At 55.3% G+C, this 14109-nt stretch overlaps 6 protein-coding genes across 6 annotated transcripts; 3 read left to right on the plus strand and 3 right to left on the minus strand.

Moving 5' to 3' along the window:
* Positions 1 to 1066, minus strand: K437DRAFT_238513 (nad binding 3-hydroxyacyl-CoA dehydrogenase; the record flags this gene model as incomplete). The annotated part of the gene is made up of 4 exons (XM_013386116.1): positions 923 to 1066; positions 731 to 838; positions 619 to 653; positions 1 to 550 (listed from the first exon to the last, which is right to left on the minus strand). Coding segments are annotated over exons 2-4 (678 nt in total), but the record flags the coding sequence as incomplete, so codon positions are not given.
* Positions 1067 to 1383: 317 nt separating this feature from the next.
* K437DRAFT_258406 (thiolase) lies at positions 1384 to 3294 on the plus strand. The gene is made up of 3 exons (XM_013386117.1): positions 1384 to 1727; positions 1821 to 2012; positions 2087 to 3294. The coding sequence occupies exons 1-3, from the start codon at positions 1564 to 1566 to the stop codon at positions 2991 to 2993; spliced, it is 1263 nt and encodes a 420-aa protein (XP_013241571.1). The 5' UTR covers positions 1384 to 1563; the 3' UTR covers positions 2994 to 3294.
* A 6-nt stretch (positions 3295 to 3300) lies between these two features.
* Positions 3301 to 3889, plus strand: K437DRAFT_258408 (uncharacterized protein). Its single transcript, XM_013386118.1, has 2 exons — positions 3301 to 3677; positions 3775 to 3889. Exon 1 carries the CDS (start codon positions 3392 to 3394, stop codon positions 3551 to 3553), a length of 162 nt encoding a protein of 53 aa, XP_013241572.1. The 5' UTR covers positions 3301 to 3391; the 3' UTR covers positions 3554 to 3677; positions 3775 to 3889.
* Positions 3890 to 5363: 1474 nt separating this feature from the next.
* Positions 5364 to 6131, minus strand: K437DRAFT_258410 (uncharacterized protein). Its single transcript, XM_013386119.1, has 2 exons — positions 5862 to 6131; positions 5364 to 5761 (listed from the first exon to the last, which is right to left on the minus strand). Exons 1-2 carry the CDS (start codon positions 5908 to 5910, stop codon positions 5421 to 5423), a joined length of 390 nt encoding a protein of 129 aa, XP_013241573.1. The 5' UTR covers positions 5911 to 6131; the 3' UTR covers positions 5364 to 5420.
* Positions 6132 to 6760: 629 nt separating this feature from the next.
* K437DRAFT_227014 (glycoside hydrolase family 5 protein) lies at positions 6761 to 8898 on the plus strand (the record flags this gene model as incomplete). Its single annotated transcript, XM_013386120.1, has 2 exons — positions 6761 to 7538; positions 7616 to 8898. The coding sequence occupies 2 exons, from the start codon at positions 6761 to 6763 to the stop codon at positions 8896 to 8898; spliced, it is 2061 nt and encodes a 686-aa protein (XP_013241574.1).
* A 259-nt stretch (positions 8899 to 9157) lies between these two features.
* K437DRAFT_180340 (uncharacterized protein) lies at positions 9158 to 12376 on the minus strand. Its single transcript, XM_013386121.1, has 2 exons — positions 11607 to 12376; positions 9158 to 11528 (listed from the first exon to the last, which is right to left on the minus strand). Exons 1-2 carry the CDS (start codon positions 12015 to 12017, stop codon positions 9417 to 9419), a joined length of 2523 nt encoding a protein of 840 aa, XP_013241575.1. The 5' UTR covers positions 12018 to 12376; the 3' UTR covers positions 9158 to 9416.
* Between the last annotated feature and the right edge of the window lie 1733 nt (positions 12377 to 14109).

A 14109-nucleotide genomic window follows, 5' to 3' on the forward strand; every position in this document is an offset into this window, starting at 1 on the left:
GTCGACACATGCGACAGGTACCTTTCCCATCTTTTTTGCGACACTCATGAGACTATCAAAGGTGTCCTGACTCGTCTCATTCGTCCTGATGATCTCTACGAGCTTCATTTGCGGGACCGGGTTGAAGGCGTGGAAACCACCAAAGCGATCGAGCCGCTTTGTCGCAGCGGCAATATCCTTGATGGCCAAGGAGGATGTGTTGCTGGCAAATAGCGCCTCTTGCGGTGCCTCCTTGTCGAGCAGCTCGAACAGTTGTCGCTTGATATCGATATTCTCAACGATCGCCTCAATGACCAGATCTGTATCCTTCACGCTCCCCTTTGCGTCCGTCGAGTACTTGATACTGTCCACCACTCCCTTGACAAACTTACTCTGCTCGTCGGCAGAAGCGTCAGCCATGGACTTCTTTGCGATGCGCGTAAGAGACTTGGAGATGATGTTTTGACCGTTTGCCAACGCTTTGTCTGTTACATCGGACAGCGTCACATTATAGCCACCCTTGTGTGCGAGAACCTGCGCAATTCCCGCGCCCATCAGACCGGCGCCGAAGCTGGAAGCGAGTAGGCATGTTAGGTACGCAGGAGAAGAACTCAGAGAGCGAACCGGCTTTACACTCACACAGTAACATTTTCAACGTCCTCTTGCACAGTGGGCTGAGCATCATGGGTTACCGATGTACCTTTTAAATGAGCATGAAATCCTCACACTAAGAGCAAATACGCGCACTCACAGAGGTAGAAAACGCTCTTGCCGTATTCAAAGCAGTGAGCCTCGAGGGCGAGGTAGAAGCGACGGTCCGTGCGACGCGTGCAAGCGAAGCCATTCTGATTGTCACTCGCTATGTGGTAAAAGGGAAGATTCTTGAATGGCTTGCTGTCTGCAAGGGTGTATGTACATACGCTGGAGTATGGGCAGCACTCACTAGCGACCGGTGAGTGAGAATAATGACAAGAGGGCATCAACGGGCGAGCGTCGACTGACGAGGTGACGTCTGTAGTCGACAAGTCACGCTGACAGTGATCAGACTTCACAGCGAGGGCGGCTCTCGCCCGTCGCTGGCGGTGAGTTGCCCCTCCGTCGCATCTGGCCGGTATCGGATCGACTCGGACGCCGGCGCCCGACAGCGGACAGGTGCTGAAAGCGACGTGGGTGAGCTAGTGCGGACTGTGGACTGTGGCGGGTTCTGTCTGGCTAGAGATGGGTGCCACTCGGCCGAGAGGGGGCAGGCACAAGCCGCTCTCGGCCGGCTTAAGCGATAAGGCTCGGCCTTTAATGAGGATTCGATTCACTCCCGAGCTGCCTGCCCAATGACGCTCTAGTTTCTTCATCGACCGGCAGTCAAGGAGGTGGGTTGACCGGTGTGGAAGAGGAGGGGTGCATGAGGTTCCGTTTGGATATATTGTACCCCAGATTCCTGGCCTTGGAAAAGAATTGCATCTTCTTCCCCTTCCTGCAGTCATTTCTACTCATCTCTGAACCCAATCCTCTGTTTGGCCGAGCCATTCCAGCTCTTTCGCTTCCCCAGACGACAGCGGAACCCTTCGAGACATAGATCTAGGCACGATGGCTTCTCGAATCGGACAACTGGCTTCCCACCTCAACCCTGCCACCTGGAACGACAAAGGCCTGGCTGCAGCCAAGCTCAAGCACGATGACGACGTCGTCATCGTCGCTGCAGGACGCACTCCTTTCTGCAAAGCCTTCAAGGGAGAGCTCAAGGATACCTCGTGAGTATTGGACAAGGTGTGGATCGAGGAACGGATCAGACAAGAGCGAAGGACGCTGACTTTGTGGCTTCCGTTCCACGCTCGTGATCCCAGCTTCTCCTACCTGATGCTGGAAATGTTCAAGGGCATCATTGCCAAGGCTGATGTTGATCCATCCATCATCGAAGACATAGTTGTCGGCAATGTTAGGAACGCCGATTCATCCTATGAGGTTCGCGCAGCTGCCCTTGCTGCTGGCATCCCCCACACTTCTCCAACCCTGATTGTCAACCGCTTTTGCTCGTCGTGAGTGCTTTATGCAAGCAAATGACTGTTCTATCTTCGCAAAAAATGCTAATACCTTGGCGTGCTTGCTGTAGCGGTCTGATGGCTATCCGTACAGTTGCCAACCAGATTCAGGCCGGCGAGATCAACTGCGGTCTGGCTGTCGGTGCGGAGGCCATGACCTCCCATTCCAAGCATGAATGGGCCTTTGACGAAGATGTGACGAGCATCAACCAAGAGGCCACGGACTGTGTGATGCCAATGGGTTGGACTTCCGAGAACGTCGCCAAGGACTTCAATATCTCTCGTCGCGCCATGGACGAATTTGCCGCTCGCTCGCACCAACGTGCCGCAGCAGCCCAGAAAGCAGGCAAATTCGACGCTGAAATCATGCCCATCAACGTGCCAGCAAATTCAGAAAAGGGCCCGGGCAAGCGGCAATACAAGATCGTCAGCGCTGACGATGGCATCCGCCCCAACTCGAGCGTCGATTCGCTCGGCAAGGTTCGCGCCGCTTTCCCACAGTGGGAGCCGAGCAACACAACCGGCGGCAACGCATCGCAGATCACTGATGGTGCAGCTGCAGTGCTTCTCATGCGCCGCTCGTACGCCAAGCAGCTCGGAAAGAAAATCCTTGGAAAGTACGTCAGCTGCGCCGTCTCCGGCTTAGAACCACGCATCATGGGCATCGGGCCCAGCCTCGCCATCCCTAAGGTCCTCGAGCAGACCGGCATCAAGCTGGAGGAAGTCGAACTCTTTGAGATCAATGAAGCTTTCGCCTCAATGGCAGTCTACTGCGTTGAGAAGCTCGGCCTCGATATTGAAAAGGTCAATGTCAACGGAGGAGCTTGCGCACTCGGTCACCCCCTGGGTGCCACCGGCGCTAGGCTCGTAGTCACCGCCCTTGCCGAGCTCGAAAGGCGCAAGCAGCATGTGGCTGTCGTGAGCATGTGTATTGGACTCGGCATGGGCGCTGCTTGTGTCATCCTTCGCGAAGACTGAGTGCTTTGACAACAAGAGCAATGTGTACATTTCGAATTGAGTACTTGTGAGAATGCGCGTGGTACCCTGCTGCATTCCAGAATGCTCAGGTCGGCCTTCGGGTGCTTCACGTGCGAAAAGCCTCGATTCATATTTCTACTGGCCCAACTTTGCCACCCAACGACCTTATCAACTTCAAGAAGTTCTACTTTGAATCATGCGCATTTTTGAATTGATTCAGCAATACTTGCAATTCAGCGAAGTTTAGGTTCAATATTTATTGAAAATACTAAAGTAGGAAGCCATGTTCACCCCTTCCACTTTTCAACTGCTTCATTGCAACGGTTGCGCCAGATTAGATTGGTACACAGATACGCAACTTCGCGTGCACTTGCATCTACAAGCTGTCAACTTGTCTTATGTTTGCGTATGGTTGCAAGCCTGGCACCAGCCACCACGCCAGGAAGACGCGCGCCTTAGTCGATCTACTGGTGCTTGTTGAATTTCACCATCTTTCGCCGACCGCCGTGAGTAACATTCTGGATCGTCACACGGTGGGCTTGAAGAAATGGTATTCGTAGCCAGCAGCGACCCGTTCTAATCACGACAACGCTCCACGTTTTCGCCTTTGATGAGGTATTCAGCCTTGCATCACTCAGCGCGAAGACCTCGAGAATATCAGGATTATACCAAAGCCAGCGCGCCCTATTCCGGGATGACCGGGAGATGTAGCCGAGAACGATGGAGACGGATATGAGATGAGAGACAGCATGCAAGGGGATGAAGATGAGCAGCTGCACACATTGTTATTGATTACCGCCTCGAATGGGGTAAGAATCAGCAATGCAGCTATGGCGAAGTGCGTAGAAGAAGAAGGCTTGTGCCTTGGGAGGAAACGTGGGTCACTATTGTTCGGCATGTGGTCTCGGCCTGCATACTTCTCTTTAGGCATCAGCGCCATTCCTGAATCTTCGAAGTGGGATCGCCATTGCTCCTCCGCCAACCACGCTTCCCGTGGCTGAGACACGCGGCTCGGCTTCACCTGGCTTCAACGGCTGAAGTGGGTCATCGCCTTCCTCGTCACTTTTGGTCTTTGAGAGCTTTTCAGCAATGGACCATTGCTCTGGGACATGATCCGTCTTGGTGTCTGGAATTCAGGAATGACGTCTGCCGAGGAGGGAGCGCTCGCAAGCACAGCCTGCACCCCTTTTAACCCACTGGCAACACCGCCATTCGAGGTTTCCCCCGTGGTACGGCATCAATCAGCAATCTCCATTCCAACTTGTCATCTGTCTCGAGTCCATTCTCGCACAGAAACGCCTGAATATAGAGAGCGCCCCTTCTGCTTCCAAGACCTCCCTTGAACTGGTGCTTCAAGATTGGCGTCGGTACGAAGCCGTCTATTCTCTTAATGCGACTGATCTGTCAGCGTCTTCCACTAATGGTCTCACATTGGACATCGTCTTTGATTCTATGCCGATCACGTTGAGATGTGAGAATTGATCTCCTTCATATGGCGCATGTACTCGTCAATGTTCCCAGGTGGAATCAGAGTGCTGGCCTGTATCAAGAATGAACGGATCAGGCTGGCAACCCTGTACACCGTCCTTGGAGACGCTGGGACTGTGGACGGTGTTGTTAGTATGGATGCCTGGGCAAAAGGGGTACAGCAAATCTGCAACACTTTGCGTGAGGCTCTGATGGAAAGGAGCCATTTGAAGGCTAGGCGAATAAGATGTTGTTCGTCCAGCCGCATTTTCAACGAGTTGGCGTAAATGGCAAACGTATACGCGGCAGGCTTCAAAGCATGGACTGGTCATATGCGGTTGCACTCTGAAAACTCGCTCCACAGCGACGCGTACGCCACATCCATCCTGCGCATGCCCAATCCTTCCCGCTGGGCATCCTCTTGCAAGGTTGCGGGACACGAGTCTTGATATTGAACGGCAGTGAGAGTAAGATGTGCAAGGCTCTACGGCTCGCGCGATGTGTGGTTGGCGCTCACTCGCCGTTTCTCGTTCTCAACAGTAATGACGAAGTTCACCAGGTTGTTGACGCCAGCCAAAAATCAGTCCGTACTGGGGCCACATCATCGAGCGTCTGTAGCCGTTCCTGATAGACTATAGTGGCAACGACAGTGACCCGAACGCGTTGCGGAACACCTTCCCTGATAGCAAACCCGCACAACTCGACTTGGGCGATTTGATCCACGGAGGTATCAGTGTATAGAATGCCAACATGCGCGATAAGCAGCGAATTCGCACATGGACATTGGGCGTATTTGTCAGCACATGCCGCACTAAATAGATACCCCAGCGTTCTCTGCGTGCATCCGGAAAATTAAGCTGCTATCAGGGAGCACAAAAGCACTATACATATTGTACTTTTACATGTATGACGACTGGCCAGCTGAGCTGCACTTCGTTCTTACTTCTCTCCCGCGCTGTGCTATATCCCCAACACCTTTTCAGCTTGCGCTCGTGCCTCCTCGCCCTCTGTTGAATATTTTTCGCTCTGATACCTGGTTTTGACCATCTCCGTACACCTCCACAGCTCTCTAAGCACACCAGAGCATTCCTTCTGTAACGCGTCTGCAGCATCATCCCTGGAAACGTGCGCCTGCAAGCAAGCGTCGTATGCCCTGATCTGCGCTGAGCAGTGTCGCTTCGTCGCGGCAATCAGTGGTACAGCTTCGGCGCTGCATTGCGCTAGAGCTCGTTGGTACAAAGCGCACTTTGCGGCGGGGTTCGAGTCGGAGCGGGAGGAGAGAATACAGCGTTGGTATTCGTCTGGCAGATAGGTATTGGCGATTGACAATCATTTGATTAGTGATTCTGGGGTTCTCAGGAACGAAGGGGACAGGCCATCGTCGTGGGAACAAGGACACACTCAGCTGTTTACCGCATTTTGCAGCGACAAGTTCCATCGACTCCTCCATCTTCGATTTGGTGCCCTCCCTATTCTCACGTAACTGCTCACTGCAAAGTCGAAACAACGACTCCAGGCAGGCCGCGAGCAATGAGTGACCCGCCAGAAGACCAGGAAGCAATTCGAGTGAAAAAGTGCCTCGTGGAGCACGCTGCAATGGAAAGGAACTGCAACCCTCAAGCTCCCATGTGGTATTTATCTTTGACTGCAATCTGCAGTCATCGAGAAGTGAGACGGGGGTGGACTGTGAACTTGAGAGTGTACAACTCCCATGTCATCACACTCTGAGCCAAACAAGGTCTTGACTGTCTCACGAGGTCGCTCGCTGCCAAGCCACTTATGTAAGCAATCTCCCTGTCACCCCCCGCGTGGGCCATCCGCGCGCCTCACACGCCCTTACCCCATTAAGCATGTGAACCGATGGTATCCTCCCCTTGCTGCTGGCCTATCTATACACATTATAGCACGCGTTGTTTGTGGCTCACCGTGAGGTGGAGCCAAGAGTAAGGACGCCTGAGCTTCCATCGAGGTTGACTGCCGCTCGTTCGTCCGTCGAAAGCGGTGTGCCTTTCCTGCTGGACCATCACATCGTGTCAACTTCACCCTGGATCCTCACCCAGCACACTCTAATCAACATTCAAGTTTCAGGGATGCTTATGCTACCCAGCCTGTCCAAGGCCGTTGCACTGGGAACCGCCTGTATGCTCTTCTGCTCGCCAGAGCAACAGGCATCTTCAGCCCTTGCATCGTCTATTTATGTTCGATCGGTGCATGATGCAGCACCACCGCCGAGATCGCGCGAACACGAGGATGGTCGGGAGGCACCGCCAGCCTTGGCTGCGGCTCCACGCGTGGTGCACATGCCGACAGTGGCAACAGTGGTCCATGAGACCACATCATCTCGGATAGAGAAGCGGCAGCTTAATGCCGCACCGTCTGGTACGCCGCTGAGTGATACATGGAAAGGCCCGCTGAGCACGAAGGGGCGATACATTGTCGATGCGAACGGGAATCGCTTTCGATTACGCGGCGGCAATTGGCATGGTGCCTCGGGCACGTATAATGGAAATGGAGACATTAATGAGCCGGCGAACCACCACGCTGGAGAGATGGCGTTTCAAACCGTCCTATGTCTCGACCGCGCGCCGATGAATGAGATCATTCAAAATTTTCTGAATCTCGGCATCAACACGATCCGACTACCGTTCTCGAACCAGATGATCCACACTACTGATGCCGTGCCCGACTCGGCCATGGCGGCAAACCCTCAGCTAAAGGGAAAGACGCCGCTTCAAATTTACGATGAAGTCGTCTCTGCTCTGACGAAGGCTGGCATCGCCGTCATTCTGAATAACCACACTGTCAAGTCGATCTGGTGCTGCGGTCTAGACCAGAATGCGCGCTGGAACATCGCCCAGAGCGATAAAGAATGGCAGGACGATTGGATTATGATGGTGAAGAGGTACAAGGACAACAATCGCGTCGTCGGTGCGGAGCTCTACAATGAAGTCAGACGCGATCTCGCGCAGGACCCAACTTGGGGGCAAGGAGGCTCGACAGATTGGTACCAGGCCTCCATGAACTGTGCTGTCCGCATTCAACGCGAAGCGAATCCGGACATTTTGATTATCATTGAAGGTGAGTTCAGACAGCACGATTCTGTCCTCTAGAGTTATTTCAACCTGATATCTGAAGCGTCTTTCCTCCTGCCATAGGCATCAATTGGGTCGGCATCCCACTACAGCAATTCCCGCACTGGCGGCCGGAATTATCACAGGCTAGCTATCTCTCCCTCACGCTGCCTTACTTAGACAAGCTCGTCTACTCGTCACACATGTACGCATACACCGGCGCGAACAACACTGGCGCTTCCTCTGGCCCGTTCACTCTCCCTGACCCGCTCTACCGCGACCTCAGCGTCTCGGCGCTCAACGAGACTATGGATCGCCTCGCAGGCTACGTCGCCACAGACACTCTCAAGCATTACACAGCTCCTGTCTGGATCAGCGAGTTTGGGTCTGCAGGCCGATACGATACCCTTACCGCCGACCGGAACTGGTGGCATAACTTTATCAATTATATGATTGATCGCGACCTTGAATTCGCTGTGTGGCCCCTCGTCGGCTGGCAATCTAATGGCCAGGGCGACCTTTGGGCGCTGACCGCATGGGACACGAACAACAACACACTCAGCATCTCCGATAACAATGGTCAGGCAGACTGGCGCTATCAGGATTGGCAGCGATTGATGCAGGCCCAAAACATCAAGACGGGCCAGGTGGACGCCGCGCCGACGTTTCGTATGCTTTTCGCAGACAATGGGAACGCCGTCATGAGCAACAAGATCTCAAGCACCAAGATCCTGTTGCCTGGCACTCGCCATGCCGTCTGCCCCGACGGTCTCCGTCTACTCGGTCTGACGGCGGAGAACAACCCGCGAGGTCTGTGCACCGACGTGACGTACGGTCGCGATCTGTGGGACGCCCAGAAAGGCATATGGGATTTTGTGCCGGACGAACGGCACGTCACACAGGACTGGGCACCAGGCTTCACAAAGCTGACGTGCGCGCCCAACCAACACCTCATTGGCTACAGCTTCACGGGCCGCATGTCTGTTGGCGCTTACTGCGCAAAGTTCAGCGATTCATGGAGCAGCAAGAATGCGCTCAACAGTACGCGTGTAGTCTTCTTCGACAAGCAGTCCAATTACCCTACCAACCACGGCCTCTTCTCGGCAGGCGGCAACACCGGCGCGTGCAACGATGACGAGGTCGCCATGGGCTATGCCTTTTCTACCTTAGCCAACGGCGGCACGCCAGCTGCGCTTCTTTGCAGCTCAACTAACACGTCAAGTACAGGTGCTGGAGGCGGAGGCGCCGTGGTTGCATCGGGTGCAGACGCAGGATCGGCTATTGGCCACAGCGGCTCAAGGAAGCTTTTCACAATCATGCTTCCACCGACCCTGGCAAGCCTGCTTCTTAACATGCACCGCTTTTAGAACCCCAGATGTCTGTGTAGCACAGCCCAGAGCTGACGTTTTCTAGAACATGGCGATCAGAATAGGTATGTTGGGAAGGCATCGATATGGACAATTACGATATGACTTCAATTACGTGTGAACTTTAGGTTCGAAACTTTACCACATATTCGCTTTATGACCTTGGCGCTCATAGACAAGAATGTATCAGGTATGGTGCTCGCGGCACGAGCACTGCCTTGGCCGCAGCTTCTTGCGGGCGACAGGCTTGACGAGAAGTAATTTTAAACCCCCCGCAATACTGTGATTAACCCCCGATCGTATTGCGCAGAAGACAGAACATGCATGCAAAAAATGGTGCGTTTCCAGGTTTGGAGCACCGCATAGAGAGAGATGTACCCTGTGATTACCGGTGGTATCCGAACAGGGGATAGCGTCATCGCGGTGCGGTTCCAGCCGTTCCAGCGTGAGGATAGCCGAAGAAGTGTCGGGTGTGAGCTTGAAGAGGACGAGGTGCGAGATGCACGCACTGCCAACTCTCAAATGGCCGTGACCGGTTTGGGCAGGTATTCTATGCCCATGTGCTCGCGTTCGCGGTGGGGCACAGCAACCGCGAGCTCCTGTTTGGAAGAAGCGATGCGATGGTGTTCGACAGACCATTTTCGCCCGTGCAACTGTACACTCTCTCCAGCGGGAAGGCGAGTGCTAACGACGAGACCTTTCCCTTTGGCCGAGACGGTGTACGTGAGCTTGTTCGTCGCGAGGTGGTTGAGCTGCGCCCAGAGCAGGGGCCCAGCGGCGTAGACGATCGCGGCGGGGAAGGAAGCGAAGTCGAGTAGGGCGATGGGCCACTTGCGCTCGCACGTCTGGCTTGGGCGGATGCCCAGGTACCGCGCAGGCATATCTGCCGGGTTGTCTGCGCTGGTGACGGCGCCCTGTCGATGTCGCTCGCGCAGAACGATCTGGCGTACGTTCTCTGACTGGCGCCAGCGCTCGGTGGTGCAGGCATGGTGGTAGAGGTCGTGTAAGACAAACATGAAGATCGACGAAACGACACCGATAGCGCCGATAATGCCGGCAATCTGCTTGGCGCAGAGCAACACCGGAGGCATGACCCAGACCATCGTCGCTTTCGGATCACTCCCTTGCAAAGGTTCGGCGCCAGGCAAGACGCTGTTCGGGCTGTTGAAAAAGGCCTGAAGGCAGTGGATCAAGGCAAGTGACTGCCCAGCTGGATTGCCGAACTGGACGCTGCCGTCTGAGAACATGGCAGACGGGTAAAAGGCCAGGACGCCCATGATGGCAAAGAAGTGGACGATCAGGAGATGCGCCTCGTATACGCGCGACATGAGGATGATGAACGGCCATACGCGGATGCTCTTCTCGCCCACCGCGGCGTACAGCGGCGTCTCGATCTCGTCGTCAACGTTGGCACTGTGGAATTCGCTGTCGAATAGGGCGCGGTCCTCGTCGGCACCAAAGTCGGACATGTTGTCGTCGTCATCGTCGCCACCCAGTGGCGGCTGCACGATGCCGAGCTTGGCAGAGGGCGCGATGATGATGGGCGAGACGAGATGGTGCGGCGTTACGGGGGAGTCGATGGATGTGAACTTTTTAGCGCGCGTCACGCCGAACATGTCGACGCTCGTGACGGATGACTCGGTGATGACCGATTCGCCGGCGGGCGAGACGGCACGGACGACGCCCGCCGCCTCTGCGGCCTTGAGCTTAGCCTCGAACAGCGACTTGACCGCCTCGGCGTCCTCAAGCTCCTGCGCGTGTTCACGCTCGGCTTTGAAGTCGCCGTCATGATCGTTGTCGAGCGCGACGTACGTCGGTTGGCGGACTGAAGGCCCGAACTGCAGCAGCAAAACGCGCTTCCAACAGTAGCCGAAGTCAAGCGAGCCCCACATGTGGCGCACTGCCTGGCTCCAGCGCGCAGCCATGTCGCTTACGTAGTTGGCGAACGCGCTGTGCGCGGGTGCGCCAACAACGTGGCACTGACTGGCGGGCGAGTAGATGGTAATGGAGTTAACGTGGCCCTTGGTCTCAAACATGGCCTTGACGTAAAAGTGCATGTCCTCCCCGATGCTCTCTGGGCCGGTATCCCAGAAGTTGCAGAACTTGACCAGCTCGAGCGAGACCGAGTAGGCCGACGTGGGGATCTTGACGGACGAGCCCGGGTAGATCCCGCCAATTCCGGCACAGCTCCAGAAGATGTCCGCAAGGCGCGTGAACACGGGCACGTCTGGTGCGTTGCGGTCAAAAAGGATCGGGGGCACGAACATTGTGAAGCGTCGCTTAGCGATGGTCAGCAGCGAGTACTTGACTGCCAGAGCTAGGAAGTAGTCGGCCGCAAAGCATGTGTCCGAGTCCATCACCGTGACGACGCAACGCTCATGCTGCGAGACGGGCACACGTTTGGCCATCCAGCGAGCGGCCCAGTTGATATTGGACGATTTGCCGGCCGACTCGCCGACGATGGTGCCCGGGTGGATCGAGTAGCAAATGTCAAGAAAGACGTGCTGGGCGCGGTAGAATTGCACGAGCGTCTCAGCCTTCTTGACTGCTCCCGCCTCACGCTCCTCCATGCCTAAGCAGATGCGGTATGAAGTCGATGCAAGCGGGTGGGACGCGAGCACACCGATGGTCTGTCAAGAATGAAATATGGACCTTGGATTCAATAGCCCGTATGCAAGATGCACGACCCGTTCGCTTGCTCAACTCACATCCTTAAGCGTGGACATTTCTTCCTTGTATGCGGGGATGAGGATGACGTGCTGAATGGAATCGTGGGGGATAACGCTGTGTGCGATGCCGTCGCGCACGAGCTTGGCCTTCTGGTCGTGCCAATAGAGAACCCAGTCGGTATTGCTGTGCGCCCTGACGCCGAACCAGCATTGGAGAAGGCCCCAGGCGCTACGGACCTGGCTGCCGCTGACCAGGGTCTGGGTAACGAGCAGAACGAACGCGAGCATGCGCGGCGCCATGACCGGCCCGATGAACGCAAGCAGCAGGATGCAGAAATGCGACAGGAATGGCAGTCGCTGCATGAACCAGCCAAGGAACTGTGCCATGCGCGATTTGAACGAGCCCGAGAACCGGAAGCTGGGCCCGACAGCAAACGAGAGACGACCCATGGTGAAGGGGAAGGGAGAGGCGTATGCGTTGCCCGGACAGTTCAAATTGGAATGCCAAACGATAGAGTGGCCGGTCTATTGCAGCTGTATGCAAGATCGAGGCAAATGGAGCTGTGTGTGCTCGTTTCTAGGTGAGTGCGATCTTCTAAGGGGAGGACTGGCAAGAGGAGACCAAGTGAATATAGTTCAGCACGCACGAAGATGGATGCACAACCTTTAGGCCATCATCACCACCACGAGAAGCGGACCATAACCTCACAGTGATCTACAGCTCTTCGTGGTAAACGGAAGAGGAACAGGAAGTCGAATAGCTGACCCGGCCCGCGATGTCTATGCAATGCGCCGATCGTCCCTTTAGGGCGCGAGACAAGGGTGGCTCGGCGGCAAGAGCGATGGGTGGCCCTCGCTCGTGGTCGCTGCAGCCAGCTATGATTGAAGCGGCTTGGATACTGAGAGGAGTGCGACACGCAACAGTTGCTCCTGGTCGTGCTTTTGCTCGAAGCGTCGACCGTATCACCGCACACAGCCAGTTCGATGCGAAGCAGTAGGACCTACAGCGCTTTTCTGCCTGCCTGACGCCGAGCAACCGAGAACAAGGTGGAGGAGTCCAGGTGTGTTCTCGCGACTCTGACCGGACAGGAAGGAGCGAAGGCGAGAGCGTGTGTATGCGTTGTGGGAAAGATGAGAGGTGAGAGCGCAGAACGGTGAAAGGAGTGGTATCAAGGCGGGCTGCGCTTCTTCGCAAACGAGCGAACAAAGGTTGCGGGAGGGTGGCGAGGGGCGCGGTGTTTAGCTCTCGTCAGATAGGAGACGACGCACTGATGGGCGAAGCGTGCTGCTGGCAGGAGAAGAAGATGATAGGATACCCCAGGGCTGAGGTGATGCAGCATGCATCGTGAGTGAGATAGGGAAAGGGAATGGTTTCAATAGAGAAGGACCTCATTCCCCTCCGACCGCCAAATGTGTAGGTGTGCTGGTGCGTGCATCACACACTCACGCTTGCATGGTGGGTGGAATGGGTATCATCACATCTGCTGTCTGGAAGGGAAAGACCGAATGATGCGCGCAACGCAGGACACCACCAGGCGCCAGAGCACTGTCCTAATTGGAATCTTGAAAAACTGCGGCTTTGTGGAGCGCACCTTGCATTCCACAGCCTGCCACTGCTCCAGTTTCTGATTGCGGCGTGAGCGTAAATTTGCGACAGTCTCAAAAATGTGTGTTTGTCGCTAGTAAATTAAATTAAAATGAAAGTGGAATACCGCCTGGCGGGTCAAAACTAAATTTTAGAATGGGAAGTGGCGCTGAGTTCGCCAATGCTGACACTGTGCACGTGAGCATTTTTTTTGTTCTGAAAAAAGAGGAAAGCTGAATGCGCTCCAGCGCATGGCAACGGCACAAGCCCACAGGCAAAGCGGATGATAAACCAGGCGGGCAGGGATGGAGGAGGCCCGACGCGCGCATGCCAGCCTGCCAGGGCGTGCCGCGCGTCAGGGATTGCGCAGTTTTGCAGACTTGGCAGATGGCAGCAGGGAAGACACTGCAACTCCTCTCTTTCTTGCAATTGAAGAGGAAAACAGAGCTCGCAACAATGCACGGGCGCAAACTCTCGGCCTCGTCACTTGTGGGGGGGGGGCTGCGGGAGGTATGTACGGGAGCTCGACATTGGTACTAGAGCTTTCATGGGTCGGGCCAGTCTGCGCTATGGCCTGTGAACTTTGACGAGCCCTTTCCTCTTCCCGCTTCCACCTCCAGCACGCCACCCGACATGGGTCGAATGCTGTTTCACCATCGTATGTCATGTTCTGCATTGGCATCAGCATCGGCAGGGGGGTTATGTATAAATCCAACACGGTGAGGATGTCGACGCCGGTTGAGGTTGATCCTGGTCATCCATTTGGCATCACGCAAGACCATGCTTTCATGCGAAGGATTGTGGACTGTTAGGGTTTGTGAAGGCTGTGCCAGACGTGATGAGATAAAAATAGTCTTCTTCGGCGACGCTGTATATAGAGAGAGAGCTGTCTGGCATCAACGCCACATGTTGAAGCTCGTTACGAGCCCCAATGAGCCAGCCTCTACCCTCTTCTGC

The sequence above is a fragment of the Tilletiaria anomala genome (assembly GCF_000711695.1).
Source record: "Tilletiaria anomala UBC 951 chromosome Unknown K437scaffold_84, whole genome shotgun sequence".
NCBI classification, from domain to species: domain Eukaryota; kingdom Fungi; phylum Basidiomycota; class Exobasidiomycetes; order Georgefischeriales; family Tilletiariaceae; genus Tilletiaria; species Tilletiaria anomala.

Coding starts and splice junctions, on each gene's coding strand:
- K437DRAFT_258406 (XM_013386117.1), top strand. CDS start 1,564: ATGGCTTCTCGAATCGGACAACTGGCTTCCCACCTCAACCCTGCCACC. Junction 1,728..1,820: donor GGAGAGCTCAAGGATACCTC/GTGAGTATTGGA, acceptor TCGTGATCCCAG/CTTCTCCTACCTGATGCTGG. Junction 2,013..2,086: donor GTCAACCGCTTTTGCTCGTC/GTGAGTGCTTTA, acceptor TGCTTGCTGTAG/CGGTCTGATGGCTATCCGTA.
- K437DRAFT_258408 (XM_013386118.1), top strand. CDS start 3,392: ATGTTTGCGTATGGTTGCAAGCCTGGCACCAGCCACCACGCCAGGAAG.
- K437DRAFT_258410 (XM_013386119.1), bottom strand. CDS start 5,910: ATGGAGGAGTCGATGGAACTTGTCGCTGCAAAATGCGGTAAACAGCTG. Junction 5,762..5,861: donor AAAATGCGGTAAACAGCTGA/GTGTGTCCTTGT, acceptor CCTATCTGCCAG/ACGAATACCAACGCTGTATT.
- K437DRAFT_180340 (XM_013386121.1), bottom strand. CDS start 12,017: ATGGGTCGTCTCTCGTTTGCTGTCGGGCCCAGCTTCCGGTTCTCGGGC. Junction 11,529..11,606: donor AAATGTCCACGCTTAAGGAT/GTGAGTTGAGCA, acceptor CATTCTTGACAG/ACCATCGGTGTGCTCGCGTC.